We start from the raw sequence: 16247 nt of genomic DNA, 5'->3' as shown, positions 1-16247 counted from the left end.
ACAGCAAACGTCGTTAACGACGGCACACAAGACGTTTGTAAGCGTTCGCATCTGTTTACTTGGTTTTAGTACAGAAATTAAAATGTGTTTGTGTTTTTCCCAAGTCGTGATTGATTTGAACGAAGGAGAGAAAGAAGAAGAAGAAGAAGCAGTAGTAGCAGTAGCACAACCGTCATACGAATTGTCAAAGTTTTGTTGATTTTTTCCGACGTTCGTTCGGGTGTTTCAAGACTTGCGCTTGCCATTGTAAGGGCATCTGACTGAAGTGAATTTTTTTTTGCAGATTTATCGATTTCGGAATCGGAGTTTCATTGTTGTTGCTGGTTACTATTTTTGGTAATGAAACATGATACATAATCGTTTCTCCTTCGTTTTTCTCCAGGATGTTACTGTCATATACAGGCGCAAAATTCCGTACATGTATTCCAGCACATTGCATGTGTGCTGGCCGCCAGACCTAGCTAGAAAATTCCATTCATTTTGCGGCTAAATATATGAGCCAATCACATCTTCCATCCAACTCTGGACCAATACATGCATTTTAAATTTCAAGGAGTGTACATCACTCGCATTCACCTGGCTCAAAGCAAAGGGACGAGGAAAAAAAAACTGAATATTCCATTTGTTATATATTCATAATTTGCCCATTGTGCTCGTGTTATTTGTGTGCCAAATTAATTTTGTTTTGCTTATCAAGAAGTTAATAGTTTTATTTTGTCATTCCATTGCGAAAAAATATCAACGAATTTTTTTTTATTGAATTAAATCTGTGCTTTGAAAAAGTCATATAGAAATATAACAACGAGAATTACGTTGGAAAAAACAATGATTCACCTCGAAGCCACCTTTAATCTCTCTATATTATTGGCATTAATTTTGATAAAGGGTACAATATAATTGGATTGATATCTGTTTGAAGCTGATTTACCGCACCTGATATTAATTCCATTGGCCACGTTCTCATACATACGAACAACGGATGATCGAAATTCTAAGCGAATATTGAATAATATCATATCGCTCGCAATTTTCGTTTTATCACATATACCTACGTGATTAATACACAGATAACAGAGAATCAAAGTGTGAACCATCGCTAATTTGGATCGATATACAGTTTGTCGTTTCAATCATTTTTCATCAGTCTACTTTGAGCCTTCGTTGGTCAACGATAAAAAAATTAAAATTCACACTAAACGACTTTTTTGTCGAGCGCATTTATCGTTTTGAGCCAATTCAGTTCAGTTTTCTGTACCATTTTTTACTCACTTTGACTGGTTGAATTAACATCAAAAATCTAAAGTAAACATGTTGTGGATATTTGTATTAGCATTTATCATGCCAATTAGCCACGGCTCAAGCATTTGTTGTGGTAACTTGGCTGAAGTCAAATGGGCACATGCAGTCAATTCACATGACGAACTTCAACAGGCTCTCACTAATGGTAAGCCACATATTTTGAATTTCAAATTTTTTTTTCTCAACCACCCAGGTAAAATTGCTTGGTCGATCAAACAAAAGCAAATTTTTCTCTTGAATAATAACAATAATGATTTTCGTAATTCGAATAGACAAAGTTCAAATGATCGAAGCCGATGTGGTTTTTGGATATCACGTACCCAAGCCTGAAACAACAAAACCAGACGATAATAAACCTGTGGGAGGTAAGCCAGAAGCAACTAAAGCAAAAGCAAATGAAGGTGATGGAAAACCAGCATCACCAGCGGCTTCAGAAGGGTCATCAGCCGGATCCTCGACACCAGCCAAAATTCCAATCTTGGCACACCCACCAACGGACAAATCTGATTTATCATTGGAAGAATTTCTGGATGCAGTTGTTGCCTACAACATGGACGCCCAAACGGCAAACAAAAGTGTGAAAGGTGTGAAACTTGATTTCAAACAAATCGAGGCCCTGAAATCGGCAGTGCAATCATGGAAACCAAAAGACGTACGTGTGATGGTAAAACGCATTTTTTGTAAATTAAAATTACTAATTGAAATGATTGTGTTCACAGTTGAAACATCTCTGGATCAACGCGGATATCATTACCGGTCCAGGCAAAGCGGCTGGCGATGAAGTCAATGCAAAGGAATTCTTCGGTGCTGTCCTTGACGCAAAAGAAAACCTTGTCAACAAAACTCTCTCAATTGGATGGACCACTGAATTGGGTAAAGACAAAATCAGCTACAATCAAACCTATGTTGATGCCATGAAAAAAGCCATCAAAGAAAGCGAAATTCCAGTCGGTTATCCAATTACATTCCCAGTTCGTGCCGCCATCGCTGCCGAAAGCAAAGATTCATTGAAGAACTTGTTCGATGAAGTCAGCAAGGATAAACGTAAAGTCACCTTCACCATCTGGTCGGGCAAAAACGATACCGATTTAGTTGATAAGGATAAATTGCAAGACTTCATCAATACATTCACTGTCAAAAAGGTGTATGTTGACGTACCAGAAGATTTGGAATCGAAATTGAATTTGAAAAGTGGTGCGGCCACTTTTATTAAATTCGGTCTATTCAATTTGGTCGCTATCGCTTTTGCTATGTTCTTTAGAAATGGCCTCTATTAAAATGTAGCATAGTATCATCAGCGGTCTCTTCATTGAGCCAAACAATTCTAAGGAATTTTTGAAAATTTCAAAGATAAAAAAAAAACGAAAAAATTTAGAAGAAAAAAAAAGGTTCAATTATTGAATTTAAGTTGGCACACAAAAACCATTTTTAAAATAAAGAGAAACAATTCACATAGAAAGTCTATAGATAGCAGTTAGTGCACTAATCAAAATATACACACATACACGATTTTAGAATGTTGTTGACATATTTAGTCGTAAATGAAAAATAAAAATAAAAAAAAAGAAAAAAAATTCAAAGAGATGTCCTAAAATGTGCCATTCCTACTAGTACAAGATTTTACCTCAACGATAAATTTTTAGAGTTAACATGTTTTCACTTGTAGACCAGCATTTAATGAAAAAAAAGTAATGAATAAATAAAATGGAATTCAATCAATTGAAATGAAAGTGAATTTTATTCTTTCATCTCAAGTGCTTACTATTTCTTTTTGCCATTCTTTCACCCTTTATCGGTCGCTATCGCCTAAATCACCTGAGCGCGACAAAAAAGAGGAACAATGGAATTGATAACGAAAAAAAGGTGAAACTTTTCCACTTCATGGTACATATGAACGGGATCGAAAAGCACCTGCAAATTCTCAAGTGGCAAATCATGTCAATGTGTGCGATATCCATTCGTGAACACTCTCCATCCAACGACAGAAGAAATTTCAAATGTTCGCGCATTCGAATTGGATTTGTGTAAATCGGGTTCGTTTTAGAACTAAAGCCCGAAAATGATAGATGGCGCCATGCGTTCTGACAGATTGCGCTTGTACAGAGGAGAAATTCGGCAAAATGGCGACGGATACCAAGGTTGAGATGTCACCGCTGATTCCGGTGCTCACTCTTTCACGTGTTGTTTTTATACGATACGGCCGTCGGTGAGTGGCTTTCAAGTGATTTATTTAATTTTTCATCGAAAACTATTTCCGAAAATATGCTCAACACTTTCGTTTAATGTCCAATACTGCGTTGCATATGAAATGCATATGGGAATTTAGAATTTATGTGGAAAAAATCGAATTTAATGTTAATATTGTGTGTTGTCGTCGACTAACCTAAAAATGCAAGCATTTTATGTGCTGTCATTCAGTCATTGCTGTGGCCACTTATACGCGTGTTGAGCATATTTCACAAGCATTTGAAAATCAATTCAAAGTGTTGACCAAGCTAACGATTTTTCTTCTTCTTTTCTCTTTCGAACGATTTCAGCACGACAAAAGCTAATTTAGTTCATCATGAAGTTCAACAAGCACGTTACCTCAGACCGAAGCAAAAACCGTAAGCGGCACTTCACTGCCCCTTCACACATTCGTCGGAAGTTGATGTCGGCACCATTGTCCAAGGAATTGAGACAAAAATACAACGTTCGTCGCATGCCAATCCGTAAAGACGATGAAGTTCAGGTTTGTACCACTTCCACAATTCAATACACTTCTGTGTTAGCCGAATAATTCGTACATTCAACTCATCTGTCCACTCTTTTCCTTTATTGCACGCAGGTTGTACGAGGTCACTATAAAAGCAACACAGTTGGCAAGGTGATCCAAGTGTACAGAAAAAAATTCGTTGTCTACATCGAACGTATCCAACGTGAGAAGACAAACGGTACAAACGCCCCAGTCGGTATCCACCCATCGAAGGTGAGTACTGAAATTTGGCCCATTCTATTAGAAAACATTGGTCAGCTTAGATGTGCTAGACATGAAAGCTTAGACATGTAAAAAAGAATCAGTTCACATGTGTACCACATACGAAAATCCATTGCAACTGTTTTCATTCACTCACAAAAAATCAAGACCAAATCCATAATAATAATTCGATTTCTCTCTGTGTGTCGTTGTTTGTAGTGCGTTATCGTTAAATTGAAGATGGACAAGGACCGTAAAGCCATCTTGGAACGTCGTGCTAAGGGACGATTGGCCGCTCTTGGAAAGGACAAGGGCAAATACACTGAAGAAACCACCACCGCTACTCCAATGGAAACTGCTTAAGTGGCAAGTGTAGACGCGAATGCCGTGGAGATTTTCATAAATGAAAATAAAATAAAATCAGATGTTTTCTTTCGATCCGAACATCGATAATTAACATTTAATAAAAAAACAAAAAAAAACATTCTTTGTTCCAAAAAAGAAGTTGAAAATCAATTGGAGTTTTTATTTGTCAGATCCGATTCTTCGAAAGTACATTGTTTTCATATTCTACGAAAAGGGAAGACTTTCTTTTCAGAAAAACACTTTCTTCATTTCAGCACAGCATTCACGATCACCAACTCATTTGCTAGTCGGTTTAAAACCCAATAAATACAAGTAAAGGGCAAAGAAAATCTATGTCGGTATTGTTGTCGTTGAAAATGTACGTCGATTTAATTGTAGTTGTTGTTGTTTATCGTATTATGTGAGTCGTATATCATCGTTGTGTCGATAAATCGGCTGAAAATGCGCATATATCAGCCAAACGAATAAACAAAGATACACACGACAAAAAGAGTGAAACACTATGCATATGTCCGAGTCCAACAAAGCGTTTTATTTATAAAATCGCTTGAAGCGGACGAGTTGTTCGACACATTGGTCGCTTATTCATAAATTTTTTGTTCGTAACTGCATCTCATTCACTCTCACTCTCGCTTTTGCTCTATCTTTCTCTCTATTTTTCTCTGTCGTACGGTTCTCGTTGATATTTTGGTGATGATAATTGACTTCTCCTAGTTGTGCGCTTTTTTCTCGCACACTCTCTCACTGTAGCATTGTGCTAGTTGATCTGAGGCTGTGAAATAAATTACATGTGCCTTTTTAGCACGCTGCATTTTGTGACAACGGGTAGATTAATAATATTTATTTATTTAGCATTTTTTTTTCGACATTCAAGCGACACAATGTACAGTCAATTCGGAAGTGCAGTTAAAAGAGTGTTCTCAACTGATAATAATGATTTAGAGAATAATAACATTTTGGAAACGACACATCATTCGAAGCCGATGTTTGAGAAAATCGATCCGGAGAAATATTTTCGCATCACGGTAAGAAAAAAAATCGAATCACAGTATTCAGTCCAATATCGATATATGTTTTGCAAAAATCATAGCTGTGACTCATTCGGTGCAAAAGGTTAAAAATGTCAATCGGAACTCGTTCAATACAGTTAACTTTGATGCAATTTATGGTCATTTTTATTCTATGGTCATTTTCACCAACCTTCGTTGGTATTATTAGAAATTGGTTTTTTTTTCTAGTGTTAAAATCTCTGTATCGCATCGTTGACTTAAATTCCATTGTCAATTGCAATGGGTATTGTACGTTAGAATTGTTATTCATACCGCCGATCACACATTGAATGGACAACCCTTCTTTTCGATACCAAAGGTGCACGCACACATTTACACCGCATTCGTTCGCACTGACACTTCACCGCCATAGGAACAAAACAACGGGCAAAGAACAAGAATCGCACTCACACATACACACAGCCAGCTCAGCGCTTTGTAGTGATTTATTTCAATAAAAAAAAAAACATAAGAAATTCTCTCTTGTTGGATTAGTGTGACTTACAATATAATTTTTGTGTGTAGAAGGTATTCACTGTGTCATTTTTTATAAACGAATACGTAGCTCATACGAAGTGTGTATAATGTTATTTGTTGCAATTACTTCCATCAAAACGTCGACGTCATCTTCATAGTATTATTAACACTTGTAAAGATCTGTCTCATACAAAACATCCGGACAGAAATCGAAAAGCCCCAAAGAAATTGTGTCTTTCTTTTTTTTTCCTCTTTCACTCATTCTCGCTATTTATTTTGCATTCATTCGACAAATGATATCGGTATCGCGCGACGGCAAACATACCGGATAGGAATTTTTAAGCAATTCATTTCAGTTTTTAATCGTTGTTTTCTTTGTTGTGTATTTGTTCTGTGAGTGCGTGAAACAAGTTAGTCATACAAAATTTTGATAACAAAAATCTTATCGAAAAAATAAATTCATAATCTATTGGTGTTGGGTGTGAGTGTGTGTGCACTGGGAAAAAGTGATTTTAGATAGTAAAAAAAAGGTCGAACAAGAAAACACCGCAACAATGATGGTAAGCATATTGAATGGATTTTAAAGCATAAAATAGGAAAAATTGATTCCAAGAATGCAATTGACAGTCAATTGATTGCAATAATATGTAAATGGTGCTGCCGAGATATGGAACCGAGTGCCAGCAATGTTTTTTTTATCGCATTGAAAGAGGCGTAATTTCGTGCTAATTAAATTACATTCACAATCTCGTTTCCGTCGAAGCTAAATGAGTCACGGAAAAACTGGTCACGATACCAACATCAAACAGCATTGATACAATCGTTTTTTAAAATTGACATTGGAAATGAATTCATGGTCGAATTATTTTGGTTCTCATTTTATAGGACAGTGCTGACGAAACAACAAATGGTAGCCCATTGCATGGTGGTGGTGGTGGTGGTGACGGTGGCGATGAGAACGGTGATAATGGTGACAGTGTAGCAAGTGTATCGGATGCAGGCTCTGGAACGCCACCGCTACAAATATCGTCACAGGTCAAACAACAAGGTTCCGTCGATGGTGACAATAATGCCACAAACAATACGGCAACAACACCCACTACTTCCATTCCATTAGCTGAAAATACATTGTTAGTTGATATATCGGATGCGCTTAGCGAAAAAGATAAGGTTAAATTCACCGTACATACACGCACCACATTTCCAACATACGCCAAACAAGACTTTTTCGTTGTGCGCCAACACGAGGAATTCATTTGGCTACACGATCGATATGAAGAGAATGAAGAGTATGCTGGTTACATCGTAAGTGCCCTTTGTTTTCAATGTCTCCCCCATCAAACATGGTGCGGTAATTGAATTTAAATTCTTATTTGATTCTAATTAGATTCCACCGTGTCCGCCTCGACCGGACTTTGATGCATCACGTGAAAAATTGCAACGCCTTGGCGAGGGTGAGGGCAATATGACTAAGGAAGAGTTCAAGAAAATGAAACAAGAGCTTGAAGCGTGAGTTTTTAACCAAATTACCAATCAATTGAGAGTCGCAACTTGGAATAAATAATTTGGTTGAATATTTTGTTTCATTTTTGCAGAGAATATTTGGCAACGTTCAAGAAAACTGTAGCAATGCATGAGGTGTTTCTGTCGCGACTGGCTTCCCATCCCGTATTTCGCATTGACCAACACTTGAAAGTATTCTTGGAGTATGACCAGGATTTGTGTGCAAAACCACGCAAGAAAATCGACCTCTTCGGCGGATTGGTACGAAGTTTGGGCAAAACCACCGATGAAATTTACTTGGGTGCAACTGTTCGTGATGTGAACGATTTCTTTGAAAACGAATACACTTACTTGACCGAATTGAATGCACACTTGAAAGAAGCCGCCACACGTACCGAACGCATGACCAAAAAACACAAGGAAGTCGCTGATACACATATCAAAATTTCCTCGAATTTAGGTATTTGTGAATAATATCAATTAATCATATTTAAATACTGAATTAATCATATTTTACGAATTTAGTGCAGTTGTCCACACATCATGGCAGTAACATGGAGAAATTTCTCGCAAAAAGTGCGGAAGTTTTTGAAAAGATTCGTGTAAGTGCAAGTGAATTGAGTTTGGAATAGAAAAGGTCTTCGAATGAAGCTTAGGTTTTTCTTGAAGAAGACGTGACCTGACTTTTTCGGGAAAAAAATTAAATAAGTTTGATTTATTGATCTCATACCATCCATGTATCATGTAGAATATGGAAGGACGTGTGTCGAGTGACCAAGATTTGAAGCTGGGAGATACACTGAGATACTACCAACGCGATAGCAATGCAGCCAAAGCGTTGTTGGTGCGTCGTCTACGCTGCCTTGCTGCCTATGAAACGGCAAACCGGAATTTGGAGAAGGCTCGTTCCAAAAATAAGGACGTTCATGCGGTGAGTGTCACTTTCTACTACATTAAAAAGCAACGCAATGTACCATAAAAACGTCACTAATCAACTCATACTAGTCATTAAATGTTAAGTTGAATTTCTAACCAACAAAACAAACGCATTGCTTACTTTGGCATTCATGTAAAAAATTTACTAATCGAAAACCCTCCTCATACACTCACTCTTTTCAAGCAGCCTTTGGAAGTACAAGAGGTAACATGCATATACATAACGCTTTTTGTTGTTGTTGTTGTTCTTTCACGCTTATCAATTTATATTTTCAATTGTTTCTGTTCTGCATGAAATTCCATATCAAAATGTAAAATAATACAATAAGCGTATGTTGGCACGACAGTGAACGGCCACTCAATTAATGTTATCTTATCAATTGTTTCTGACTTTTGTTTTGCTAAACTTTTAGGCCGAACAAGCTCAAACTGATGCATGTGAAAAGTTTGAGGCGATGTCAGCTCGTGGCAAACAAGAATTAACAAGTTTCCGTGCCCGTCGTGTGGCTGCCTTCAAGAAATCCCTCATCGAATTGGCCGAACTCGAGGTTAAACATGCTAAATCTCAATACGAATTTTTGCGACAATCGGTACTCGCTTTGCGTGAACTCGCCTAAATAATGATACAGATGCAAACAAAAGAAAAATCTATCTATATATACTATATAAATGTGTATCGGGAATTGGTTTCGCCGTTGCATGGCGTGCGTAGAGAGAATCGATACCAAAATTAGACATTCAAACTTTGATATATTTGTATGGATGTACGTGATTCCAAAAAAAAAAACAATACTTTTATAAAAGCATTAATGCACACAAAATAAATGTATATTCGTTGAATAAGCTGACTGAGGAGGATGCAAGTTAAATGTTGAGTGTCAAACAACCAGAAGAAAATGGATGAAAAAAGAAGAAGTTAAAAAAACTAACAACAGAACCAACTAGAGAATTCATTTTTAAATATTTACGAGTAATTTTTAGAATTGGATTGTGCTTCAAAATTGTGTATTTGGAATCCAGATATTCAGCCTAGTAAAAGATACTACGATATTGCGATAAATATTTCAATAGAGTTTATAAATGCATTTTTCGAAGATTTCAATCCATTTACAATAAAAAAAGATACAATTTATTACATCAGCGAAATGATGAGTTGTTTTCATTTTCTTTGTTTTTATTTTTTTCATGTGAATTCACCAAGCCTGAACTCTATCGCATTGCTATGGAATAAATTAAATAAACAATAATTCCATTATGATTGCGATGGGAAAACACAGCGAGTTTTATTTACATTATTCCAACCCTGCCAGCACTTGTCACTGTCATATATTTCAGGCGCTCATCACACTGAGCCAACTTCATGCCACATCACCATCATCCAATCAAAGGAAATGTAAGCAACAACACAGCGTAGAAGAAAGAAAAAACTCAGTCCAATGCGAAGAAAAATTCTGATGGAAAATTAGTGTTGAAAACATCACGTCGTACATTTTATTAGTAGCACATTAAAAGAAAACAATCAAACCGTTTTGTTTAATGTGAGTGTTGAAAGTGTGTTGATTGCATTGTGCAATTTGGACATCGATTCAATAATGATTGGTGCCGTGAAGCGATTTTTTTTCACATTCGAACAAGTCAAAAACGAAGCAAATGATTTATATTCTATTTTTATGCTGCTCTTAATTGTCGGGCGCTCATCATCATCATCGTTTTGAGAGATAATACGGGAACAGTGTGTGTGTGCATGTGATAAATTCGGCTACAAAACAAACACAAATCGAGTCTGTTTTGAAAAGGCTGTCGAAAGATTGATACAGAAATATCGAGCTAATTCTTGACGTAGAATGCAAAATTTCGATTAAACCCAGTGTATGATTTGCAAAAAGGGAGAGAGAGAGAGAAAGAAAACCAAAGATCTGGTTTAATAAATATAGCCGGACTGTTACGAAAAGCGAGAGAAAAAAAAAACATTCATGATTCTATTGACACAAGTGCTTTCTATGCCGACAGACACAATATTCAAGTAAAATACGGCAATTTTTCATTGCTTGCTCCACATTATTTCCGCCAATTTTGATTGGTTTTGACATTGAAATCGTACGTGTGTACGTGTATAATAATCGACTTGAGAAAACAACAAACGAACCGAGAGAGAGTGAGAGAGATAGAGAGAGGGGAAAAATTAAATCCAAAGAGAGTATCGGCAGCACGGCATGGATGACGAATTAGAAGATAAAATCTTCTACCAGGCGTACATGTCACAAATGAGGTTTCTGTCGAAATTTGCTATGGGTATATCACCCTTGAACTCAACCATGGCCTACATTTGGAAACTGTTGCGTTTATATTGCATGCGAACGGAGGTGATTGTTTTTGCATTGCTTTGCATTGTCTTTGTGAGCTATTTGCATGTGCTGGAATTGTGGAGTCAGAACGTAATGCGACGTGTTGGTCATCATTTCGGTGTGCCGTTATATTCGCCGCGTAATCGAGATCGTACATCAACACGGTCACCGGCCGAACGTAATAGTTGGGAGGAAATTCATGAGTATGGTGCTGTGTACGCGGTGCAGGGCAGACGTCCACGCATGGAAGATCGGTAAGTGTATTTTCAAATCGTTTTACTTCATTTGCGTTTAATAATAATCGACTTGCCGCAAATTGTGCGTCAAATTGACGCGACACGGTTCAGGTTTTTTTTTTTATACAATGGCTTATATAATTGCAAGCACGAGTCAACGCTATAAATAAACTTATGCCTGGCAGTGTGTCGATTATATCATTTGTTTGTTTTCGAATAGTGTGTTTGTCTTGTTGTTTTGTCTCTCGCGCGCATCGTGTATTTTTATTTGTCAAACAGTTTGACCTTAATCGTAAAATATCTTTATTTGTTTGACAGCTATGTGATGGCTTCCAACATAAAAGGCACAGATGTTACCATATTCACCATACTTGATGGACATGGCGGTGAGTTTGCAGCTGTTTTTGCCAAAGATCAATTAATGGATCGACTGGGCAAGAAAATCGAAGAAGCAATCAATATCTCAGCCGGCAAGATATCACCGATACCACGTCGACGAGGTTCAATCTTACTCAATCATATTGAACCAGTGCAAAGTGGCGAGAATGAAGAGAAGAAAACCGATGAACCGCCAAAAACACCTGTCTCACAACGACGAAATAAATTGAAAAAGGCACTGAGTCAAGATGATGATTGCAATCCGGCCAAATCGAATTGCAGCCAAGAACAAGATTCGTTCCTCAGCAAATTGAGTTCGATTCGCCTGACAAAAGAGAGCTTCTTGAAAACAACCAATAAAGCGGTTAAACCCGAAGAGCATGACGCCGGCTATTACGTAGATAGGGATAGGAAAATTAATTTCGGTAAAATGGTTACGGATCTCGTACTACTCACAGACTATGAACTCGTTGAAAAGGCGAAGAAATATGTACGTTTTTCGATTATGATTCCATTTTTATTCTGCACTTCTTTTATTACGCCTTATGATTATTTACATAACTTTCTGATGGATTGGTCCATATTAAGACGATAAAATGATGAAATAAGTCGAATGAGCATTTTATTTACACAAAACTTCAATATTTTTCTATTTATTTGTATCTTCTTCTTTTTTCACAGGAAAATGTCGCCGGATCAACTCTGCTACTTGCCGTGCTTTATAAAACTCAATTAATCGTGGCGAATGTTGGCGACTCCCGTGGTGTCATGTGCGATGGAAAAGGGAATGTCATCCCATTGTCATTCGACCACAAGCCACAACAAACCAGGGAATTGAAACGAATTCAGGAAGCAGGCGGTTTTGTGCAGTTCAAAGGAGTATGGCGTGTGGCCGGCATTTTGGCCACGTCACGTGCACTTGGAGATTATCCACTGAAAGAGAAAAACTTTGTCATTGCTGAACCGGATATTTTGACATTTGAGCTTAATGATCACAAGTAAGTGCTACTTTCGGAATCCATTTTCCATTTTGGGCCGAACGAAACAAAAATGACATTTTCTAAACTGCATTTTGACTAACCTTTGTATTGTTTGTGTTCATTTTTTAGGCCGAAGTTCATAATTCTTGCCTCGGATGGTTTGTGGGATACATTTTCGAATGAAGAAGCAGTGACCTTCATCAAAGATAGACTTGATGAACCGCATTTTGGCGCCAAAAGTATTGTTATTGAATCGTATAATCGTGGGTCGGTCGACAATATAACCGTAATGGTGGTCACATTTAAAGATGGTCGCTATCAAATTGGTACCTCAAAGAATTAAACAAATATATACGTTATCTTGCCAGAGTCTCTTACTCTCTATCTATTGGTTACTGTTTAGGTAAATTATATATTTAGATCAGTTTGGAATCGATGGCAGCCGCAGAGTTTTTTGTTCTCTTTTTTTTAAGTTTTAACAATTATTTCCTTGATTACATTAAGCATTTACCTTTTGGAGTATTTATGTAACACAAGTGTGTAACATCACTTTTCATCACAACACATACAATCGCAGTGCTTCATGCGAAACAAACTCATTCAAGTTTCAAACAATTTTATGTTTATATATTATTATTTTTTTTTTGGATAGGGATCGACAATTGAACGAGCATCTACTCGAATAATTATTACAAACGAACGAACGACTTTTTAGCCTTTTTGATGTTTCAGAGAAGAAATGCATTGATATACACTAATTATTTATTTACAGAAAACAGAAACAACACTATTAAATGTACATATTTTTAGAAATTCTATTTACACATTTTATTAGATTAAAAAGAAAAGAAAAACAATGCAAAATTGTCACAATCGAAATTCAAACTAATTTAATTGAATTAAATAAAATGGTAAATAAGAACGAAATCGATGTTTTATTCCAGATATTTTGAGTTATAATGTTAATTCATCATCACAAAGATAACCATAATCCATTCTTGGGTGGAACATCAGTCACGTGTACGCAACCATTTTTATTATCTTGGTTTTTGTGGGTGGTCTACAACAGATGTGTGTTTATCAAAATATCATCAAAATAACTACGGATTTGAATCATAAATTGTTGTGCTGATAAAAAAAAATCGCTTTTTTTTCAATTGAAACACTTAAATTACTCTTAAACCTCGGCTGGTTGTTTGAAATCATAAATGTTGATTGAGGTGACATATTAAATCATTCATGATAGTTCGTATTAGCATCCACATGACTGACAATAAATTTATGATGGAGAATTTCCCACTAAGGAAAAGAATCCATGTCATTCGAATTAGACTCTTATAATGATTATCTAATGATCATTGGAGGTAAGACTTAGTGTTAACAGTTAGAGCAATTGTCTCAAATTTTACACTCTCAATACAAGATATTACTATGTTTTCATGAATATCGCAAAATTGCATAAAACTACCATTCTCATTCGTCATTTTATGACACACATAAAAATGTTGATAATGACTTTTTAGCTATAAAGAATCGCGTGAATAGTCTCATCATTGTTCTTGAACTGCATTTCTGTTGATTCTTGAACCTTTTGATATGCATTTCTGTTGATTTCGTATTTCTTTGGCCTGAATATCACCGAAAGATAAGAATACATCACATGCACACCAGACGAATTTCGTTTTAATTGATTTCATCAAGTTGATATCTTTCATTTTAGCAGTTTCAAAAAAGGGACTTTCGTTTTAGCTGTGATTTCAAGTGAGTCAGTCAAAATGTTGTTCTTAAAATTGTGACTCGAAGAAGAAAAATTTCCTTCCTAAGAGATGTTCTAATCCTAGAATTTAAACAGTTATTACCCATTTGTTTCCTCTGCGGTGAAACGAAGCCCGCCGCGTTGAACAGGCGAGATAGTGCACACATCATTATTAACAGCACACTGTACTGATCTCGCTCCAACACACACTGCAAGGCGCATAATACGAACTGAGCATAGAAGCGTAGAGAGCCAACACACACCTGTACGCATGGCTACTACGATTGAGTGTTCTCAGTCCTGTGCAAACTCAATCGTTGTAAAATGCGCATGTCTGTGTGTTGGCTCTCTACGCTTTTATGCTCAGTTCGTATTATGCGCCTTACAGTGTGTGTTGGAGCGAGAGCAGTACAGTGTGCTGTACTGCTCTCGTTAATACTGTGTGCACTATCTTGCCTGTTCAACGCGGCGGGCTTCGTTTCACCGCAGAGGAAGCATATGGGTATTAGAATTATTTTAACAGTTTAAAGTCATAAAAGAAAGACACTTATCGAAGCAATACAACATAGCTAGAACGTGTTTCGTTTAGTTCTGGGAAATAATTCAAATCATAAAATCATGTGCTCAACACAAAATCATTCTTCAAACTATTTCGCAATACGCATTTATTTTTAAACCGATATTATAATCATATCCGCGAGAATATATATATAGAATATTCAAGTGCCCGCACTTTTGCAGTGCCTATAACAGCTCTGAACGTATTCAATTTTGAGAATATTTTTGATCACCGGCCATGCTTTAAACACTCAATTAGGAAATTTGGCGGCGCCAATGCATGATAACAAAATAAATTATGCAAACAAAACAAAACAAAGGAGTTTTCGCGCGTATTATGTTAAATTTATCAAAATGTTGCGCGTGCAATAGAAAACAAATGACAGTAGATAGCTGAAATCATAAAATCAGATGCGCATGTTGATTAAAACAGCAAGAATGCTTTGTGACTTGTTACGTTATCATGACTGATGGCAGCAGATCAGCGACGTTGATCACGTATTCATTTGCTTATGGTTATTTTCGGAGATATTTTCGGAAATGTATCTAAAATGACGTCGAATGCCGGTTGTTTTTTGTGTACGGAAGTAATTTATTTCCTGTCTACGTCAAAATCAAGGATGTGCACCCTTTTCTCCGCAAGAAGTAGAAACGATGCAATGTTTGAGTAGCTTATCTAAGTCAAATAATTTGTAGACAACCGTTGTGGTTTTGGCGCTTTGTCGTTTGTCGTTTGGAACATTTATTTAACGAACAATGAAACCATAAAACCTTAATTACACATTTATTGACTGGGGAAATTTTTTTTAGATTTATTCAGCTCTTTTTTCGGCAAGAGATAATAATAAACTTTATGGAATTCACTTAAAGTATAAAACCTCTCTCTTGTATCGTTTGAACATCAGTTTCGGTGCAACTTTCATTCAGATCTTTTCTGCTTTTTCCCAAGAGAATTTTGTTATTTACAGTCAAAATAGTGAACGGGGTTCCCAAAATGGGATACAAATTAATTGCAATAATATTTTTAGTTCCATTGTCAATTGGCAGTGAGAGTGAAGTTCCGCTAAGTACAAGTCAATTAGAACAAAAATTCGGCCAAGGTACAGTAAAAATAAGAGAAAAAAACTCAGAACTGTCTAACGAACAGAAAACATTTGATTTCAGAGAATACCACGTTCAACGATGGAAAAAGCTGTTATCGTATTTGTGATGGCACAAGAAAGAGTTGCTACTTTAAGTTTCTTGTGGAAAACTATGACACTATGTCTAGGTATTTTACTTTTGCTTCATGCAATTTACTTCATTTCAATCGACGTTTTCCAGGAGCTAACAAAAAAAAAACCAATTTTAGATTATGTGGAGACTGTGCGAATGGTGTGATACAAGATTGTTTCAATCTAGGCTGTGT

The 16247-nt window shown here is 36.5% G+C and overlaps 5 protein-coding genes across 9 annotated transcripts in view; all 5 read left to right on the top strand.

Moving 5' to 3' along the window:
• LOC129565243 (protein FAM151B-like) lies at window positions 1-3024 on the top strand. Of its 2 annotated transcripts, XM_055439900.1 has the most exons (5): window positions 68-171; window positions 284-336; window positions 1331-1444; window positions 1572-1951; window positions 2019-3024. In XM_055439900.1, exons 1-5 carry the CDS (start codon window positions 83-85, stop codon window positions 2574-2576), a joined length of 1194 nt encoding a protein of 397 aa, XP_055295875.1. In that variant the 5' UTR covers window positions 68-82; the 3' UTR covers window positions 2577-3024. The 2 variants fall into 2 exon arrangements, with proteins under 2 accessions (XP_055295876.1, XP_055295875.1); XM_055439901.1 differs by lacking the exon at window positions 284-336 and having other exon boundaries at window positions 1-246; window positions 383-1444.
• A 359-nt stretch (window positions 3025-3383) lies between these two features.
• LOC129565242 (60S ribosomal protein L26) lies at window positions 3384-4771 on the top strand. The gene is made up of 4 exons (XM_055439899.1): window positions 3384-3505; window positions 3837-4030; window positions 4127-4267; window positions 4475-4771. Exons 2-4 carry the CDS (start codon window positions 3863-3865, stop codon window positions 4616-4618), a joined length of 453 nt encoding a protein of 150 aa, XP_055295874.1. The 5' UTR covers window positions 3384-3505; window positions 3837-3862; the 3' UTR covers window positions 4619-4771.
• A 297-nt stretch (window positions 4772-5068) lies between these two features.
• On the top strand, window positions 5069-9732 carry LOC129565240 (sorting nexin-32). 4 transcript variants are annotated; one of them, XM_055439893.1, is made up of 8 exons: window positions 5069-5646; window positions 7033-7452; window positions 7535-7656; window positions 7743-8110; window positions 8176-8252; window positions 8399-8581; window positions 8774-8791; window positions 9000-9732. In XM_055439893.1, the coding sequence occupies exons 1-8, from the start codon at window positions 5410-5412 to the stop codon at window positions 9201-9203; spliced, it is 1629 nt and encodes a 542-aa protein (XP_055295868.1). In that variant the 5' UTR covers window positions 5069-5409; the 3' UTR covers window positions 9204-9732. The 4 variants fall into 4 exon arrangements, with proteins under 4 accessions (XP_055295868.1, XP_055295870.1, XP_055295871.1 ...); XM_055439896.1 differs by having other exon boundaries at window positions 5185-6707; XM_055439895.1 differs by lacking the exon at window positions 8774-8791 and having other exon boundaries at window positions 5176-5646.
• Window positions 9733-9792: 60 nt separating this feature from the next.
• LOC129565241 (protein phosphatase 1L) lies at window positions 9793-13452 on the top strand. Its single transcript, XM_055439898.1, has 4 exons — window positions 9793-11185; window positions 11486-12035; window positions 12227-12543; window positions 12655-13452. Exons 1-4 carry the CDS (start codon window positions 10800-10802, stop codon window positions 12866-12868), a joined length of 1467 nt encoding a protein of 488 aa, XP_055295873.1. The 5' UTR covers window positions 9793-10799; the 3' UTR covers window positions 12869-13452.
• Window positions 13453-15833: 2381 nt separating this feature from the next.
• LOC129564973 (uncharacterized) overlaps window positions 15834-16247 on the top strand; it is a 1742-nt gene continuing 1328 nt past the window's right edge. Inside the window, exon 1 of the mRNA XM_055439225.1 lies at window positions 15834-15939. Coding sequence (XP_055295200.1) covers window positions 15834-15939 — 106 coding nt within the window. The remainder of the gene's footprint in view (window positions 15940-16247) is intronic.

Source organism: Sitodiplosis mosellana, unplaced genomic scaffold, assembly GCF_009176505.1.
Source record: "Sitodiplosis mosellana isolate CC-2019 unplaced genomic scaffold, AAFC_SMos_1.0 Smas_scaffold_2, whole genome shotgun sequence".
NCBI classification, from domain to species: domain Eukaryota; kingdom Metazoa; phylum Arthropoda; class Insecta; order Diptera; family Cecidomyiidae; genus Sitodiplosis; species Sitodiplosis mosellana.
This window is presented reverse-complemented; position numbering and strand designations above follow the sequence as displayed.